Here is a 17847-nt window from a genome sequence, read left to right on the forward strand (position 1 = left end):
ATATGTTGGCATTTAATTAATACCTATTATCACATTAATTGATCATGTTTTTTTAAATATTCTATTATACTTTTAAATTATTAGGCTAATTGAATATATTTTAGTAGATTACTCCAAAGAGGGCTAAAACATTTGTCATTCAGGTCGCTGAGGTTTTTCTTTTGCCTTCTTTTTTAAATAGTCGATTAGGCATACGAGTACATGACCGGCATCTTAGCTTTGGCTCCTTTTTGTTAATGAACATTTAAAACTGAATATAAATGTGTATTGTTTCAGATAAACCAAATAACGTCGTGGATCGACGGCAGTTTCGTGTACAGCACGAGCGAGGCGTGGGTGAATGCAATGAGGTCATTTCAGGTGCCACCAGCAGCCACGCCTGCGTCTTTACGTACTCATACACAGATATAACTGGCTTCATGTATTACTTACTAAAATCTCATGCTACTGTTCACTCACACTGCCTTTCACACATTTGGCTTTCTAATCTTTATTCTAGAAATACATATTTTCTTGGATCATTAGAAATTATTTCCTCTTTTTTATACGACATGCATTTGCATCAAAATTGCTGTCAGATAATAAAATAGTATTGTAGGCCCCATTTACACGACGCGAGAACATACATGCGATTTTCGTTACATTGCGGTATTTGGTAAATCGATTGAATTAATTGTACTCTGTAGTTAGCATTGTATCGAATATTGCATACGTGTTCTCGCGCCGTGTAAATGGGGCCTGAGTTAAAATCTCATTAGATATTTAAAATAATTTAGGCGCACATTCATGCGTATTGTGCTGAAGGCAATTGCGAATGCAAATTCAATAGCCTGCTTTAACTTTATCGTTTATGACGAAAACTTTTTTGCTAAACTGCTTATTCGTTTACAGAATGGAAGCTTAGCCAGCGAGGGAGGAATGCCCTTACGTAATACAAAAAGAGTGCCGCTCTTCAACAATCCAGTTCCACACTACATGCGAATGCTGAGCCCCGAAAGGCTATTTCGTAAGTTAAATATTATTATAAACCAGTCAACATTCTTGAGCATCCAATTTGATGGCAAGAGTTAAGTAGGCCTTTCGCTCAATTTTAGAGTCTCATAGTCAATAAAAAACTTTTTTATAAACTAAATAGGTAAGGAAGTTACTTAAGTAAAACAAGCAACAACGGTTGCACTCCGGGAGTGCCGATATAAGTGAAAACTCGCCTCACTATGTTACCGACGCCCGGTAACACGATACATACGTTTAGCGGAGGTATTCTATTTATTTATTATATATTATTATCATTCTCAAATAAGATCACACTTTTTCATTGACATGTTTATTTACATACATTTATGCCATGACAACGTCAAATTATTTGAACATAGGTAAAGAGTCTTGAAAAGGAGTCCGCAACATAAATGTCAAATAACATTGAGTTTTTCTTTATTGATTTAAATGCCATTTAAATTATGAGTGGCCACCTTACGGAGTTTACGGTCACGTGTTCGTATTTTTTCCCCACCTCAAAAAGTGCCCAGCGCCGCTAAAGAAGTTTTCACTTCAAAAAAAAACATTCGACGTTTTGCCTCAAGACCACGTGTGCAATGAACCCTAATAATTTAAGAACACGATGTCTTCGTCACTTTTCCTACTTAATTCTAAATTTAAAAGACCTTTTTATGTAATATTCCAGTACTAGGAGATCCCCGAACAAATCAAAACCCAGCCATGGTGACGTTTGGCATTTTACTCCTGCGCTGGCACAACGTGGTCGCGGCGCGCGTCCATCGCCAGCATCCCGACTGGAGCGACGAGCAGCTCTTCCAGCGGGCCCGGAGAATCGTCATCGCCAGTTTACAGGTAAATAATCACCATGATGGCATTCAGGGTCCTTACGTACAACTTACGATAATGATATCTATCTGAGTAGACGTGTGCTTGTTCTAACTGTTCTTCTTCTTCAGTCGGTCCTTCAATACTGAGGATCGTGACATTATGTCCTTCTGTTGAAGACTACCTATATTAGCAATAAGTTATATTTTAAGTGGCAACACCCCGTGATTGCAACGTTTTACCATTAGGTAATATGTATGTCATTCATTATTTCTCAGAACATCATGCTTTACGAATACGTGCCAGCGTTCCTCGGCGTCCCAATTCCATCGTACAAGGGCTACAGAGCCGAGGTGGCTCCGGGCGTGTCACACGCGTTCGCTACGGCCGCCTTCCGTTTTGGCCACACGCTGGTCCCGCCAGCCATCCTGCTTCGCGACAGAAACTGCCGCTACAGCCGAGCTCCAGGGGGCCATGACGCTATCAGATTATGTCAGACTTGGTGGGATGGCAACGTAAGTCCAAAAGCTCCAACTTCTTGATAGTTACCTATATCATCTTCCATGTTCATCACGTGCTGATCTTACCAGCTAACCTGCTGCATAATGAAAACACACATTCGGGCACATATTAGTCCCGTCAGCAAATTTGCTGCTGGAACCAAACCTCCGCTTCTGCCTGAATTTGGGAGATCATAATTCTAAGCCAATCATATGGCCATCGTGAACTCTAGTGCTTATAAATGGAGACCTCCTCTCCGAAACGTATCACGCCAGTGACTGAAACCTGAAACTAAAACTTAAGATTACAAGTTGGATACGAGTACCAACTTGTAATCTTGTGTGTAACGATATCGTGACATGTTTTCAGGACGTGATGTCGCAAGTTCCAATAGAAGAAGTGCTGATGGGCATGGTGTCGCAGCTGTCGGAGCGGGAAGATGCGCTGCTCTGCTCAGATGTTCGGGACAACTTGTTCGGGCCTATGGAGTTCTCGCGACGGGATCTCGGCGCGCTCAACATCATGAGAGGCAGGGACAACGGTCTCCCGGACTACAATACCGCCAGGTACACATGACATTTAACACTTTCTTAGACTACATTGACGTGTCGCTAAGTAATATGTAATATTAAGACCACACTGTTAAATGATCTTTAGTAAAGTCCCTTTTATAAGCCAAAATGGAAAAAAAAACAAGCAGATTAGGTAATTCTATCCCGTAACCAACAGTTGCATGAAATGAAAGTAATATGACATTTGCGTTGTCAACCATATAAGGCATTCATAGAGTTTTGGGGAAACCTCGGCAGGTGTCTAATTTCGCAACCTAAGCATATCCCGGATAAAACAAAATATATGTAGGTAGTTAAGTAGGTAAATTTTGTAAGTACTTCAGAAAAAGAAGATCTTTGTATTTTATTTATTTACTGTTCTGTTTACAGGGAATACTTTGGTTTGAAGAAAGTGAAGACGTTTAATGAGATTAACCCCGAGTTATTTGAACATAACCCTGAACTCCTCCAGCGACTGATTCAAGTTTACGATGGTCGCCTTGATAACATTGACGTCTATATAGGTAATACACATTCCAGTTTTAAGAGTCACTTTGAACACTTTTGGCCTATCCCACGAAACCCGTACAGGAGTAGGTACATGATTGAAAATGTGTGTACTTATATACAACCTGCTGTATAATTAGTAGGTGTAATGTGACACACAAGAAAAAGGCAGATTATTAGTATAACTAAAAAGTCAAGCTTAATCCTTTCATAGAATCCTTTGAAAAGAGCGCTAATATATGCATTTAGCTGGATTCAATTTGAATATGTATCGTATTTATGCTTATTATTACAGGTGGAATGCTAGAGTCAACTGGACATCCTGGTGAACTATTCAGGGCAATAATCATTGATCAATTTACAAGAATTCGAGACGCTGATAGATTTTGGTTCGAAAACAATCAAAATGGGTAAGCTTCAGTGTTAGAGTCTACATCAGGTTTTAGTTAAAAAGTGTGTTATTTTTATTTTTCCAAATGAAATAGTGATTAAAGATAGAAGTTATTACCTACATAAACTGGGATAATCCATGGAAAAAACATGTAATTTAGTGCAAAAGAACAACTCAGTGTGTTTTTTAAACCATGTCTTATGTCCCAGAATATTCACCCAAGACGAGATAGACGAGCTCCGACACATGACCCTATGGGACATCATAGTGAACAGCACCGCGGTGGGGCCACACGACATCCAACGAGACGTGTTTCACTGGAACGCCGGTGATCCGTGCCCGCAGCCCTACCAACTCAATGCGTCTAAACTCGCGCCCTGCAAGTACCTTAGAGGCTACGATTATTTCGAGGTACCTATTTACTTACTATAAAAATAATTACCAATGTATTTGCAGTAAATTAAAATCATATTTTCTTTCCGTCTTCCGGGTTTATTAGAATTTCAAAGTACATGTATTATTTCTTGGAGTACCTATACATATTACGTACAAGCGCGTAATTCACCCGAAGTTGCATGCGTCTATAGACTACGAATACCGCGTGCCATCAAACGGACGGTGGCAGACAAGCATACCATCCATCGGTATCACTACATAGTATAAAACAAAGTCGTTTCCCGCTGTCTGTCTGTCCCTTAGATCTTTAAAACTAATACGCAACGGATTTTGATGCGGTTTTTTTCTAATAGATAGAGTGATACTTTGTTAACCCGTGCAAAGCCGGGGCGGGTCACTAGTGTGGTATAAAAAACAGATAATACCAGAACATTGAACCAATTATACCAATGAACTCGGGTCCGGAATATATTAGAGGATGTTTGTCATTGTCAATAGCTTCAACCTTACCTCACCTTACCCCTTTGACCTTACTCTTGTCGTTCACAGGGAAACGAGTTTGTGTATATCTACACGTGCCTGGCGCTGGTGTTCGTGCCGATATTGTGCGCGGGCGCAGGATACGGCGTGGTGAAGTTGCAGAACAGCCGACGACGCAAGCTCAAGATACAGCAGGAGCAAATCCAGAATGCACAGCAGAAAGGTACTTACCTACGTAAAAATACTACAAAGTAAAATATTCCACCCCGCTTTTGAGAAGTTAAATTTTTATTAATCATTTTTTTTCACTTCGTAAAGAAAGATACAGCTCATCTCATTCGTATTGATTTCACAAGGTCTTTGAAATGAAAATTTTAAAGAACAGTTACAATCGAGGCAGTCATTTTATTTAAGGCTCAGTTGACAAGATGGTTTGCCGCGAATGGGTGCACGCGTCACACAAGCGGCTGGTGAAACTGCGGCTGGGGCCGGAGGCAGCGCTGCACGTTACGGACAGGAAGGGCGACAAGCTGCGCACCGTGCCACTCCATCACACCGAGCAGCTCACGGTGCTGGAGAGCCAGGTTTGTAGACAAGATGTGTTATGATATCCACCTATTGATTCAACTGGTACTGTTTTCATCTCAATTAAGGGGGTGATATTTTAAGAAGAGTTATTTTAAGAATGGGAGGTTCCAATCGCAAGATCCTACCCCGGCTCGTGACCAATATATTTTTCGAGACTAGTATAACAGATACATTTGATATTTAATTCCAGTTGCTTTACTTTTAGCGCAAAGTATTATTTCCCTTTGGAAAACTTCGTGAGGAAACCTGCATCACTGAGAAGCTTATAAGTTGTGTGTAAAGTCCCCCTTTCCGCATTGGGTCATAAATGGTATAGATGATGATGATAAAGGTTGTTAAAGTTTGTAAACCTTCGTTAGTCGTAAACGTAGTCGTATAGTCGTAGTTGTAGCCGTAGTATTAAGGAAATTGACAAAGTTCACCCATATATTTTTTCCAGGACACGCGCAACAGCAAGCGGCCACTGGTACTGATACGAGCAGCGCGGGAACACGACCTCGTGCTGGAAATGGATTCGGCCGCGTCGCGACGCAAGTTCCTCGTCAAGCTCGACGCCTTCCTCGCACAGCACAAGAAGGCACTTAACCTCAACCAGGTACACTTCCCTCCTAGTTATAGAAAATAAAACTACTGTGATCAGGACACGTGACCGAGCCATAAATAGCTGCCAGTGATGCAATTTTCATTTCTTTTGCATACAGGGACGAAAAATAATATAGCGTCATAGAGGTTATTTGATACTTGTTGACTCGTGCTTCTGGCACTACTATTTATGAAAAGTAAGTATTTTTCATCTATAGTCTGTGACAGTAAACAAAGTGAAACTACATTTCATACTATTTTATAGGGGCACCGTGATCAAATATTAGCGACCGCAGAAACACGTGAACGCAGACAACGCAAGTTGGAACATTTCTTCAGAGAAGCATACGCCATTACGTTCGGTCTTGCACCCGGAGAAAAGCGAAGGAAAAACGAAGACGCCGACCCAGAGGTACACAACACTTCGTTTTATTTATACTAAATTATGATAAAAAATTTAATACTAATATCAACTTTCTTTTCAGTCTATTGTGATGAGGACGTCACTGTCAAAGTCTGAATTTGCAAGTGCGCTGGGTATGAAAGCTGATGCTGTTTTTGTCAAGAAAATGTTTAACATCGTCGACAAGGACAGCGATGGACGGATATCATTCCAGGTAAATACTTATATGTATACCTTAATAAGTATTTTGAGCAATTCCTACGTGTCATATTTAAAAAAAAGTTAGTTCGTTAGTCCAGAAGCCTATGATGGATGGCCGTTACTTTAGTATGTTGATGCACCACTAACGTATGAGTCGTATGACACTAGATAATACTAGATAAACGAGAAAAAAGCGAGCAATACCTATATCCGTACTGTAAAGGACGACGCTTGATGCAATTGGTATTCACTCGACTATCAAAAGATTTTTGCATTCTGACTAACTTAGAATGCCTCTCACAGGAATTTTTAGACACGGTAGTGCTATTCTCCCGAGGCGCGACGGACGATAAGCTGCGGATCATCTTCGACATGTGCGACAACGACAGGAACGGAGTGATCGACAAAGGCGAGCTGAGCGAGATGCTGCGGTCGCTCGTCGAGATCGCGCGCACCACGTCCTTGAGGGACGAGCACGTCACCGAGCTCATCGATGGCATGTTCTCTGTTAGTATCTGGCTTTAAGAGCCCATCAACGTGCACATGCGTCCAAAGTTAAAACGGCCGTTTTTGTTTTAAGTTCATAGATTGACGAATCCAGCAACATAGAAACTATAAGTACTTAGTTTGATGTATTCAAAAGGTACTTTAATACAAGATACAGTACTTAGCGGCCCCCTTTTTCAAATATCTTTCGTTGAATTTAAATAATCAATCATTATTTAGCAGTGGCGCTAGTGTGCACGTTGATGGGCTCTTAAGCATATCCAATCCAGTCTACATATTTATGACGTTATTCCTATCCGTTTGTCAAATCTAACAAACCGTTGATATTGTTTGCCCCTATTGTTATTTTGACACCTTTTTTTTCATCCATGCATAGCGCCTAGCATAGTAATAACTAAACATGCATAGTGATTTCAAAAATGTAATACACCCATGTTTATATGTACCTACATTTATAGCTTTACTTTACGTTCACCTAAGCAACATTTTCGTTGAATTGGTTATGGCCCATAACTTAAATTATCTACGGAAAATACTTAGCAGTTAGAAACGTTGCCTAACAATTGAATTTGTATGCACACTTAAACAGATTGTTTCAGTACTTAAATATTCACTTACGCAAACTTTATAATTCTATTGAATTAAACTCATTAAAGATTTACGAGAGAGATTACATTTTTTATTGTTTATTTTAGGATGCCGGCCTTCAACATAAAGATCATCTTACGTATTCCGATTTCAAAGTGATGATGAAAGAATACAAGGGAGAGTTTGTAGCCATTGGTTTAGATTGCAAAGGCGCTAAACAGAACTTCTTGGACACCTCTACCAACGTAGCTAGGATGACTAGCTTCCACATAGAACCATCAATGGAACAATCCAGGTAGATAAATGACCGTATCTTTTCTATTTTGCCATTTTTATTTATTGTGACCTTTTTTGCCACTTATGTCACTTATGTGTTATTTCTACTCCGAATCACGAGCTCTTTCGATCCTAATAGGGTAAAAAAATCCCAGAGTTTTTTTCTTATTGTGTTACCATTTCCCCATATACTTTGTATGGTGGTAACAAAAAGGAAAGTTTGAAAATTGTATGGAAATTTTAGGACACTTTTTTTCTCCTATAAGGATAAATAGGGCTCGCGATCCTGACTAGAAATAACACAAAAGTGGCAAAAAAAATCACAATATATAAAAATGGCAAAAAATAAAAGAAACGCTCAAATAATTTATACTTACTGTTCAATGACAAGATAATAAATATAATAATTATGGCTATACCTTATTCGCTTTCTGAAGGTAAATCAACCAATCAATCAAAAATCTTTCATGATTTTCTTTCAGACACTGGATACTTCTAAAATGGGATTACCTAACAACATTCTTAGAAGAGAATCGACAGAATATCTTCTACCTCTTTATTTTCTACGTCGTAACAATAGGGCTGTTCGTAGAACGATTCGCGCACTATTCCTTTATGTCGGAACATCTGGATCTGAGGCACATCATGGGCGTCGGAATAGCTATAACAAGAGGATCTGCTGCCTCCCTGTCCTTCTGCTACAGTCTGCTACTACTGACAATGTCCAGGAATTTGCTAACCAAACTGAAGGTAATTTATGTGGTTATGATAAATATATTTAGTTTTAATACGTAACAAAACTTCCGTGAGACACAGACATATTAAATATATTAAAAACGGGTCACGCACACAGTCTGCGCCGGTCCATCACCGTTAACGCAAGCTCCTGATGACACACCTCGGTAAGGAAAAATGTCTGGCGTTTTGGACTTAAAATACGTGAGTCACCCGTTTTTAATATATATTTAGTTTAACAATGAAATTCATGAAAATATTTTTGTGACATGTACTGCACTCTATATGTACCAAATATTGCATTGGTTATTAACTTCGGAAAAAAAAAACACCAGCAAAAATTCAGCATGCACTGCTGGAGCTGTCCTTTGTCTATATATTACGTAACTCTTTTAATTCCTTCTTTTGAAGTACATCTTCTTATCTTCAGAATTAATTTAATCTAATAACCACCATAAACCATTTTTTTTATAAAATATAATTAGGCATTTTAATTCAACTAGGAATTCAGCATCCAACAATACATCCCCCTGGACTCCAGTATCCAGTTCCACAAGATCGTGGCGTGCACGGCCCTGTTCTTCTCGCTGCTGCACACGGCGGGGCACATGGTCAACTTCTACCACGTGTCCACGCAGCCGGTCGAGAACCTGCGCTGTCTCACCAAGGAGGTTCACTTCACGTCTGACTTCAGACCGGGGATCACTTACTGGGTGTTCCAAACAGTAACAGGTATAAAAATAATTTCTTGATTATTTCTTTCCGATTGCTTTAGTATGGATCATCACTTCCCATCACGCTTTAAAGTTGGCTCGTCTTTTTCTTTCTGAAAATTAGACTCGTAGAAATAAAGCAGAATGCTAAGCACGGCCGGTTTCCACCTTACTTGGTAGATATTCCACCAATTCGCACGAAGCCCTTAGCTTCCTCGTTTCTGCGCACTGCCAAGGAATGGAATTCCTTGCCGGCGTCTATATTTCCGAGCTCATATAACCCGGCAACCTTCATATCAAGGGTGAACAGACACCTTCTGAGCAGGCTCGCTCCATCGTAGGCCACGTCTTCGCCTCGGCTAGTCTGTGGCCATGAGTAAGCCCATTTATAACCACCATTTATTTATAGCCACGCCGTTTTATCGACTAAATAGCTAGTGTTTAGTTTTAAGTTTATAAAATACATATGTATGTTAGTCTGTAAGGTATTTGTAATATGGGCCTTGTTGCCTGAATTAAATTTCCAAATAAAATAAATAAAATAAATAAATAAATAAATAATTAAAAAAAAGCAAGTTTATTTATTTATTTAATTACGATTATGATAGCTACAGAAGTCGAAGTGACTAGTGATAGTTTAGACGTTCACACTTCTAGTAGCAGGTACTGCATGCTGCTTAAATGATTTAATGACTTAATTAACAGGCATTTCTGGAGTGCTGTTGTTCGTGATAATGTGCATAATCTTCGTGTTTGCGCACCCGACGATCCGCAAGCGCGCCTACCCGTGGTTCTGGCGCGCGCACTCGCTGCACGTCGCGCTGTACGCGCTGTGTCTGGTCCATGGTCTCGCGCGGCTCACTGGAGCCCCGCGTTTCTGGATATTCTTCCTCGGACCCGCTGTTATATACACATTGGATAAGGTAAGCTATGGTGCAACAATCTAATCTTTATTGCAACCGTTTCAATTCGTAGTTAAGTAGCCCTGCATATCTTACGCGTTAGTATTGTTAAATTTTATTTTATCGTATAAGCCGGGTCTGTTGATATTAGGTACTCTATGTGAACTTTATTTTATAACTATCTCTTTTTTTCGCTGCCAGGTAGTGTCACTTCGAACAAAATACTTGGCCTTAGATGTCCAAGAAACGGAAATGCTGCCCTCAGATGTCATCAAAATCAAATTTTACAGACCTCCTAATCTGAAGTATCTATCAGGTAAAAATTGTTTACTTTTGTGGTACAAATCATACTTAATTAAAGTTTAGTATCGTGCAAAATGGATCTGCATGACGCGGCACGCTGATATTCAAGGCCATGCTCTGGTGACGGACGGGAGTGAGAGTCTTCGTAATCATTTCCTAATGCGGTGTCTATTGGTATTTTATTATTATATTGGTAATCTATTATTCCTATTGCTGTAAGTTAATCTAACATTAATAAATTAACTGGTTACGGTAAATTGACCATAATAGTTGTAAGTTGTAAGGTGCGGTTTGATGTTCAGCGCTCCCGTATTTGACTAAAGGCAGCGTTAGCTTAGCATAAATTTACGATACGATGGCGATGTGTGTCAAAGATGTTCTTTAAATGTAAATATTCCGATTCCATAGATTAAGTTATACCAACTTACGTAGATGTAATAAGATGTTATGGAACACCCAAAAAATAAGTCGTTATAATAATTCTCTATATTGAAGCATGTTCACACAATATTAAGTCACATTTATTTTTATTATTACGTATTACTCGTACGTGTTTTATGGATCCATAAAGCCTAATCTCGCCATTGTGAATCCAATGGACGTATAATCTGTCCGTTATTGAATTGAGATTGAGAGCGTCCAGAAACTGACATTTTCAGCAATCTCGTCGATAAGCGCGACTATGATGCATATATATGTCTACTAGTTATAACTAGTAGTGACATATATTGGACAGACATAAAACGGATTTGTTTTATAATAGGTCAGTGGGTCCGCCTAGCATGCACAGCGTTTAAAAAGGAGGAGTTCCACTCGTTCACGCTGACGTCGGCGCCGCACGAGAACTTCCTCTCCTGCCACATCAAGGCCCAGGGGCCGTGGACATGGAAGTTGAGGAACTACTTCGACCCCTGCAATTATAACCCTGAAGATCATCCGAAGATAAGGTAACATATTATATTCGTAATCATCATCTTCCTCGCGTTGTCCCGGCATTTTGCCACGGCTCATGGGAGCCTGGGGTCCGCTTGGCAACTAATCCCAGTAATTGGCGTGGGCACTAGTTTTTACGAAAGCGACTGCCATCTGACCTTCCAACCCAGAGGGTAAACTAGGCCCGTATTGGGATTAGTCCGGTTTCCTCACGATGTTTTCCTTCACCAAAAAGCGACTGGTAACCCTTCGGCCGTGTACGTAACCGACCTTTCGTAACTGGTAACGAAGGAAGAAAAAATGATCTTTGTACGATACTGGTTTCGAATAAAGATCATTTTTTTCTCGTACGTAATCAGTCACCATCTTTCGAAGGTGGTTCGTAACCAGTTACATAGTAAGAATTAATTTTCTTCATACGATCCTTCGCCTAGACTAAGTAAGGACTAGATTACATAACGAAACTGACTGACTGACTGACATATGAACGCACAGCCCAAACTGCTAGTTCTAGAGATTCCAAATTTGGCACGTAGGTTCCTTATAAGGTCTAGGGGTGCACTAAGAAAGGATGTTTCAAAATTCACCCCCTAAGGGGGTGAAATGGGGGTTCAAAGTTTGTTTGGGGAAAACCTCATTTTTTAGTAGTCTTAGTACGCCGGCGAAGCCGCGGGAAAAAACTAGTTAATTACAAAGAAAGGCTTAATAGATCTATATTATCATTTAATTATAATTTGGTGCACCTAGTACACTAGCAACTGTATAATGAATTAAAATAATTGCTTGGCGCATAATGTAATGATCCGTTTAAGGGCATAATTTAGTATCGTATTCCCGATTTAGGATCAACTCAACACACCAAAATTTTGTTCTAACCGGTCATACTGCAGAAAGCAATAATATTTGTTTCAACCCGTCACAAGTAAATTTAGTTCTATTAAGTCACATAGGAATTTTGTAGCTATTGATGATTAAAACATTTTGACTCAGTTACGTATGAGGAATAGATAGTCTTTTTTCGTAATTTCAAATAGAAAATTTCTTCTCTCGTAACTATGGTTACGTACGAAGAAAAAATAATCTTTATTCGAAACCAGTATCGTACAAAGATCATTTTTTCTTCCTTCGTTACCAGTTACGAAAGGTCGGTTACGTACACGGCCGAAGGGACTGGTAAATATCAAATGATATTTCGTACATAAGTTCCGAAAAACTCATTGGTACGAGCCGGGGTTCGAACCCGCGACCTCCGGATTGCAAGTCGCATGCTCTTACCGCTAGGCCACCAGCGCTTCCACATAAACATAACTATTCTCTATATTATTCTATATATTATTCTTAAACATATTATATTCGTAATAATAAATAAATATTTTGGGGACACTCTTACACAGTTGCACCACTGGTTGCACCTAACCCCAAACTAAGCTAAACTTGTACTCGGGTGACCATATACATAATTATTCAAATAGATAAATACATATTAAGATACATATAAAACATCCATAACTCTTGTGATAAACACACAAATAAATACCGTCACCGGGATCCGAACCCAGGACCTGAACCAAATCTTACTAATAGTAGTACATACATACAGTCATACATACAAAGTACTAAACTTTGTAAGTGTTAAACTAAGTATACCTACGAGTATTTCAAATCATTGACATTGATACACAAAGGTATAACTAGGTACAAAATGTATAAGTTAATTCATTTTACTAATTGAATTTTTGTTAAACTGTTATTGACCATAACAGCAACCATGAAGGTTTGCATATTTCTACAGTTGTTAAGACATTATGTTCCTAACATGAGTAAAATTAAAATGTTATATAACGTAACTATACTTGAAACTTTCTCCTACAAAATGGAACTCATTAGAGGTCGCCAACTAGCGACCTCGTAAATATGATGATAATATTTCACAAATATGTTAGCAAAACATTGCCCAAGTGAGTGCACATGATTATGGGTGTTTTTGTATCTAATGATAATGTCGCAGTCACGAACTACGCGCAAGAGCATTTAATATGGGTCACTTGTGTTTTTATGGGTCAAAGCAACCCGTTACATTGCTTTTAAGTTTAGATGAAATTCTATTTCTATGTATTTATGCATGTGCTTACATACGTTTTTTTCAAAGCATAAACTTATGGGTTTCGTTGACTATGTAGGTAACTAGTTGTTAGTACCGAACTAGTTAACTGGTGTAGGTATTGAAATATAATACTGTTCAATAGGAAATGTACCCTATGTAATACTAAAGCTGTTCGATTACGATTGAACTAATCTCAAAGTAGTTTTTGTTTTGATTGTATAGAATCCAAGGCCCATTCGGCGGTGGGAACCAGGACTGGTACAAGTTCGAGGTGGCGGTGATGGTGGGCGGCGGCATCGGTGTCACGCCCTACGCGTCCATCCTCAACGATCTCGTCTTTGGCACCTCCACCAATCGGTACTCCGGAGTTGCGTGTAAAAAGGTACGGTTACAGAAAAAGGTTTTTTAATGACTGATGAAGTGGTATTTAACTACTTATATTTTTGGTAACAGTATTCAATTTGCATGATAAAACTTTATTTACTTAGTCATTCTTTGCTGCCGTCTATTATTATCCAGATAACATAGGTATGACTGATGAAGTGGTATTTAACTACTTATATTTTTGGTAACAGTATTCAATTTGCATGATAAAACTTTATTTACTTAGTCATTCTTTGCTGCCGTCTATTATTATCCAGATAACATAGGTAGGTATTTTACATATTTGGTACCGACATTTACTTGTTTGCTGAAAGACATGCACAGAATATCATCATTAACATATGGGGCTACTTTTCCGCACTAGTGCGTAAAATAGCACTTTTCGTGCGTATGTCGAAACTTTAAAGTGCCATATGTACTGTAAAACGTTGTTCGATACACGTGCGAATAGGTAATTCGCAACTCGTGTCGATTTAAAACACTCCCTTCGGTCGTGTTTTAATTTATCGCCACTCGTTTCGAATTTCCTCTTTTTCGCACTTGTACCGAAAATAACTATTTTGCGAAAACTTTCTACACTTTCATAACAACCTGGCAGGTATAAACTAATATTCCATACCAGGTGTACTTCCTGTGGATCTGTCCGTCGCACAAGCATTTCGAGTGGTTCATCGACGTGCTGCGCGACGTCGAGCGCAAGGATGTCACCAACGTGCTCGAGATACACATCTTCATCACGCAGTTCTTCCACAAGTTCGACCTTCGGACTACCATGCTGGTGAGTGTTGTCATCGTGATTTACATGCATTAGGCCGGGACCATATAAAACAAACTTGAATAGAATTCAGAAAATAAAAACCGCCACCATTTTTTTCCGTTTTTAATCATGGTTGAAACCTTAAAACTATCAACACAGGCGAAGATCTATCGAATAGAATAGAATAGAAATAGTTTATTCGTGGCAAAAAGAAATAAAGAAATAACAGATAAAAAAAAGGAACAAAACTAAAACTTACACTTAACATTACAACACAATATATCATTACATAACATGTAAATATATAGTCACGAAATGGTCCCGACTCAGCATGGTGTTAGCCTGGATGGGCCAACGCTGGCATCGCATAATGTTGATGGTTATCGTTGTGAAAACTTAATTAGATATGTCCCTAAACTATGTTTTTTTTTTCCTGCAGTATATTTGCGAGAACCACTTCCAGCGTCTATCACGCACCTCCATGTTCACGGGGTTGAAGGCGGTAAATCACTTCGGCCGGCCCGACATGTCCTCCTTCTTGAAGTTCGTCCAGAAGAAACACAGCTACGTGAGTATCCCCATCGCTAAATCTCTTCTAGTTGGTTACTCTTGGCGGAACACAATGAACGATTTGATAGACAAGTAGGTACAAATGCAGTACAGAATAAAGAGAGAAAGAAATAAGTAAACAATTTAATTTTAAAATTTCATTCCAATTTCATTTCAATCTTGTTGCGTTCTTTTCGTTCAATTTTTTTGCACGGGCGGGATACACTATTAAAATCAAACGGGTTTCATAATACTTATTAAAATCTGAATCCGACTCCAGAGCCCGTACCATGAGTCACTGACAGTGTCAAAACTGGCATATACTTACGCTATCGAGAACGTAATTTACTTTCTATACATCTCGTTCGCACTAATATGCGAGTACGAGCGAGATGTATAGAAAGTAAATTACGCTCTCGATGGCATTAATGTCAGTGCCAAACTGATGGTAGCCGTATAGGTAATGGACTAATGGTTCAGATGGAACAGTCTGCCTTGCCTCCGTAGGTAGCTGTTACGCAAGCACGGCTCTTCGACAAATTGACTTGCAATTGTAACGCAAATTATACGGAGGTTGTACGCCATTTCACGTAAATTATAAAATCATTTATTTTAAATTATAATAACCGTGGTAAAATCCCATTACTACTTTCACCTAAGACCATCATAAAATATACGAGCGGCGTATAATAGAGAAGGTAGATGACTGGCCCTACATTTATGATTAAGTCATAACAATTATGATTATGAATATGACGCTCATATACATTATTTTATTCAACTGATTTGAGAATATCCATTCATAAAAATTGAGACAACATGTCTCTTGAATCTTATATCTTGCTGATTATATTGCTAGTTATATTTGCTGTTATTTAATTTTATTTAAAGTGCGTACACGTTTACATTACTTGTCTTCTCCTATCGCATCCTTAATTTTGTATATATCATATCTTTAAAGATTAAAACGCAATGGATTGTAAGCTGTTTTAGGTATGTAGGAGTTATACCTTAAACTGCAATTATTTAGTAGGTTTAATTATTCATTATTCCACGCAGGTGTCGAAGATTGGAGTTTTTTCGTGCGGTCCGCGGCCGCTTACCAAATCTGTGATGTCTGCTTGCGAGCAAGTGAACAGGACGCGTCGGCTGCCATACTTCATACACCACTTCGAGAACTTCGGCTAGCCGAGCCGCTCGAGCCACACTAGAGCTTCCAATACACTTAACGAGTATAGTGCCATGACAGTATTCGTATAGCAAAACAAAATGAGATCGCGTAGCTATTTCAACCGTTTACTTTTTGACGCGGAACATTACGGTGATAAGCAGTGATCGTTAATTTTCCAGCAGTTTTGGTGCAGCATTGTTGGTTAAAAGCATCTGTATGCCCTACTCTAGGTGGAATAGATAATTAGGGTTAATAACAGTAATATTAACCTTAACCAATCCTCTCCCTAGAAAAAAATTGAAGAAAATCCTTTATTTTTACTATGCTGCACCAAAATTTGCCACTGTACTCGTTAAACGTGTTAAAGAATACCTTCGATGTCCCGTTATATGTTAATATAGTAACTAGTGGTAATTCACAAATTAATTTATTTATTTCATTACACGCTTAAACCATTTACTTTTTTCATTATTGACTTTTAATTTTTTTAAACAAATGATTTAGTACAAATACAGTAACAAATCTCGCATTATTACATGTACAAAACCAGACCTAGCTTAAAGATATATTAGTTAAAATATTCTAGGTTCATTTATCTGCTTATCTAAATATGTACGATCTTAAAGAAATACTCGAAGAAAGAAGCTATTTTATGTAAATAATGTATAATATAAGTAAATAAAATGATCGGCTAGTATATTTAAATTTAATGTTTTGTTCGTTAAATTGTAAATATTATTTAATAAAAATAATGTTTGTCGTAAACGTGTTTCATCAGTAAATGTCCCTATTAAAAACTTATAGTCTGTGCGCGGTGCGGAATGAGAAGAGTCGTGGAATGTATTGGGCCCCATACATTCCACGACTCTTCTCTTTCCGCACAGACTCTATTAATGAAGTAATTCCTCTACTTGCTTAGTAAGTATCAATTTGAAGAAACGAACTAAAAAGACAAAAACGTTGACGTTGAAATCATAATTCCACACAATTCATAGAGAGTCCATGATAATTATATTAACCTTTTCGACGCCGTGTCAAACACAAAAGCTGTCATGCTGACGCCACGTCACCGAAGTGTCAAAACTGAAATTTAACTTTATGCATATGCACGTAGGTCTATGTTGCTCTGTGGTCTGTGGCCGCGTAATCGGTCTTTGGCGTTGAACCTGCGGTGCGGATATATCGGTCATTGGCGTCCAAAAGGTTAATGATAGCAAAGAAACTTGACGATTAGTTTGATATAAAAGTACTATTTTAAGTACTGGTTCCGTCATCTGGCAGCTTTTAATCCTACTAACTCTCTCTATCATGAACTATTTTCCGGGGCTAACGCTTAGTTCATACCTAATATTTAAATATCTGGTTGACCGAGCTTCGCTCGGAAAACATATAAAAACTCGAAAATGCGCGTTTTCCCAGAGATAAGACCTAGCTAGATCGATTTTCGCCCCCGAAAACCCCCGTATAGCAAATTTCATCGAAATCGTTAGAGCCGTTTCCGAGA

At 38.7% G+C, this 17847-nt stretch overlaps 1 protein-coding gene across 2 annotated transcripts in view; it reads left to right on the forward strand.

The window, feature by feature from the left end:
• Positions 1-16420, forward strand: part of LOC134652947 (dual oxidase) — a 60198-nt gene extending 43778 nt beyond the window's left edge. The window contains exons 6-29 of one of the 2 annotated variants that reach the window (XM_063508185.1): positions 277-360; positions 892-1006; positions 1682-1848; positions 2100-2336; positions 2692-2888; positions 3264-3397; positions 3676-3790; positions 3981-4182; positions 4717-4870; positions 5062-5231; positions 5675-5830; positions 6083-6229; positions 6303-6434; positions 6725-6928; positions 7624-7811; positions 8275-8542; positions 9031-9259; positions 9946-10163; positions 10344-10458; positions 11209-11392; positions 13705-13864; positions 14489-14644; positions 15063-15191; positions 16232-16420. In XM_063508185.1, coding sequence (XP_063364255.1) covers positions 277-360; positions 892-1006; positions 1682-1848; positions 2100-2336; positions 2692-2888; positions 3264-3397; positions 3676-3790; positions 3981-4182; positions 4717-4870; positions 5062-5231; positions 5675-5830; positions 6083-6229; positions 6303-6434; positions 6725-6928; positions 7624-7811; positions 8275-8542; positions 9031-9259; positions 9946-10163; positions 10344-10458; positions 11209-11392; positions 13705-13864; positions 14489-14644; positions 15063-15191; positions 16232-16360 — 3990 coding nt within the window. In that variant the 3' untranslated portion in view covers positions 16361-16420. The remainder of the gene's footprint in view (positions 1-276; positions 361-891; positions 1007-1681; positions 1849-2099; positions 2337-2691; positions 2889-3263; positions 3398-3675; positions 3791-3980; positions 4183-4716; positions 4871-5061; positions 5232-5674; positions 5831-6082; positions 6230-6302; positions 6435-6724; positions 6929-7623; positions 7812-8274; positions 8543-9030; positions 9260-9945; positions 10164-10343; positions 10459-11208; positions 11393-13704; positions 13865-14488; positions 14645-15062; positions 15192-16231) is intronic. The other variant, XM_063508186.1, reaches the window with a different exon arrangement.
• Positions 16421-17847: the final 1427 nt, after the last annotated feature.

Source organism: Cydia amplana, chromosome 12, assembly GCF_948474715.1.
Source record: "Cydia amplana chromosome 12, ilCydAmpl1.1, whole genome shotgun sequence".
Classification (NCBI taxonomy): Eukaryota; Metazoa; Arthropoda; class Insecta; order Lepidoptera; family Tortricidae; genus Cydia; species Cydia amplana.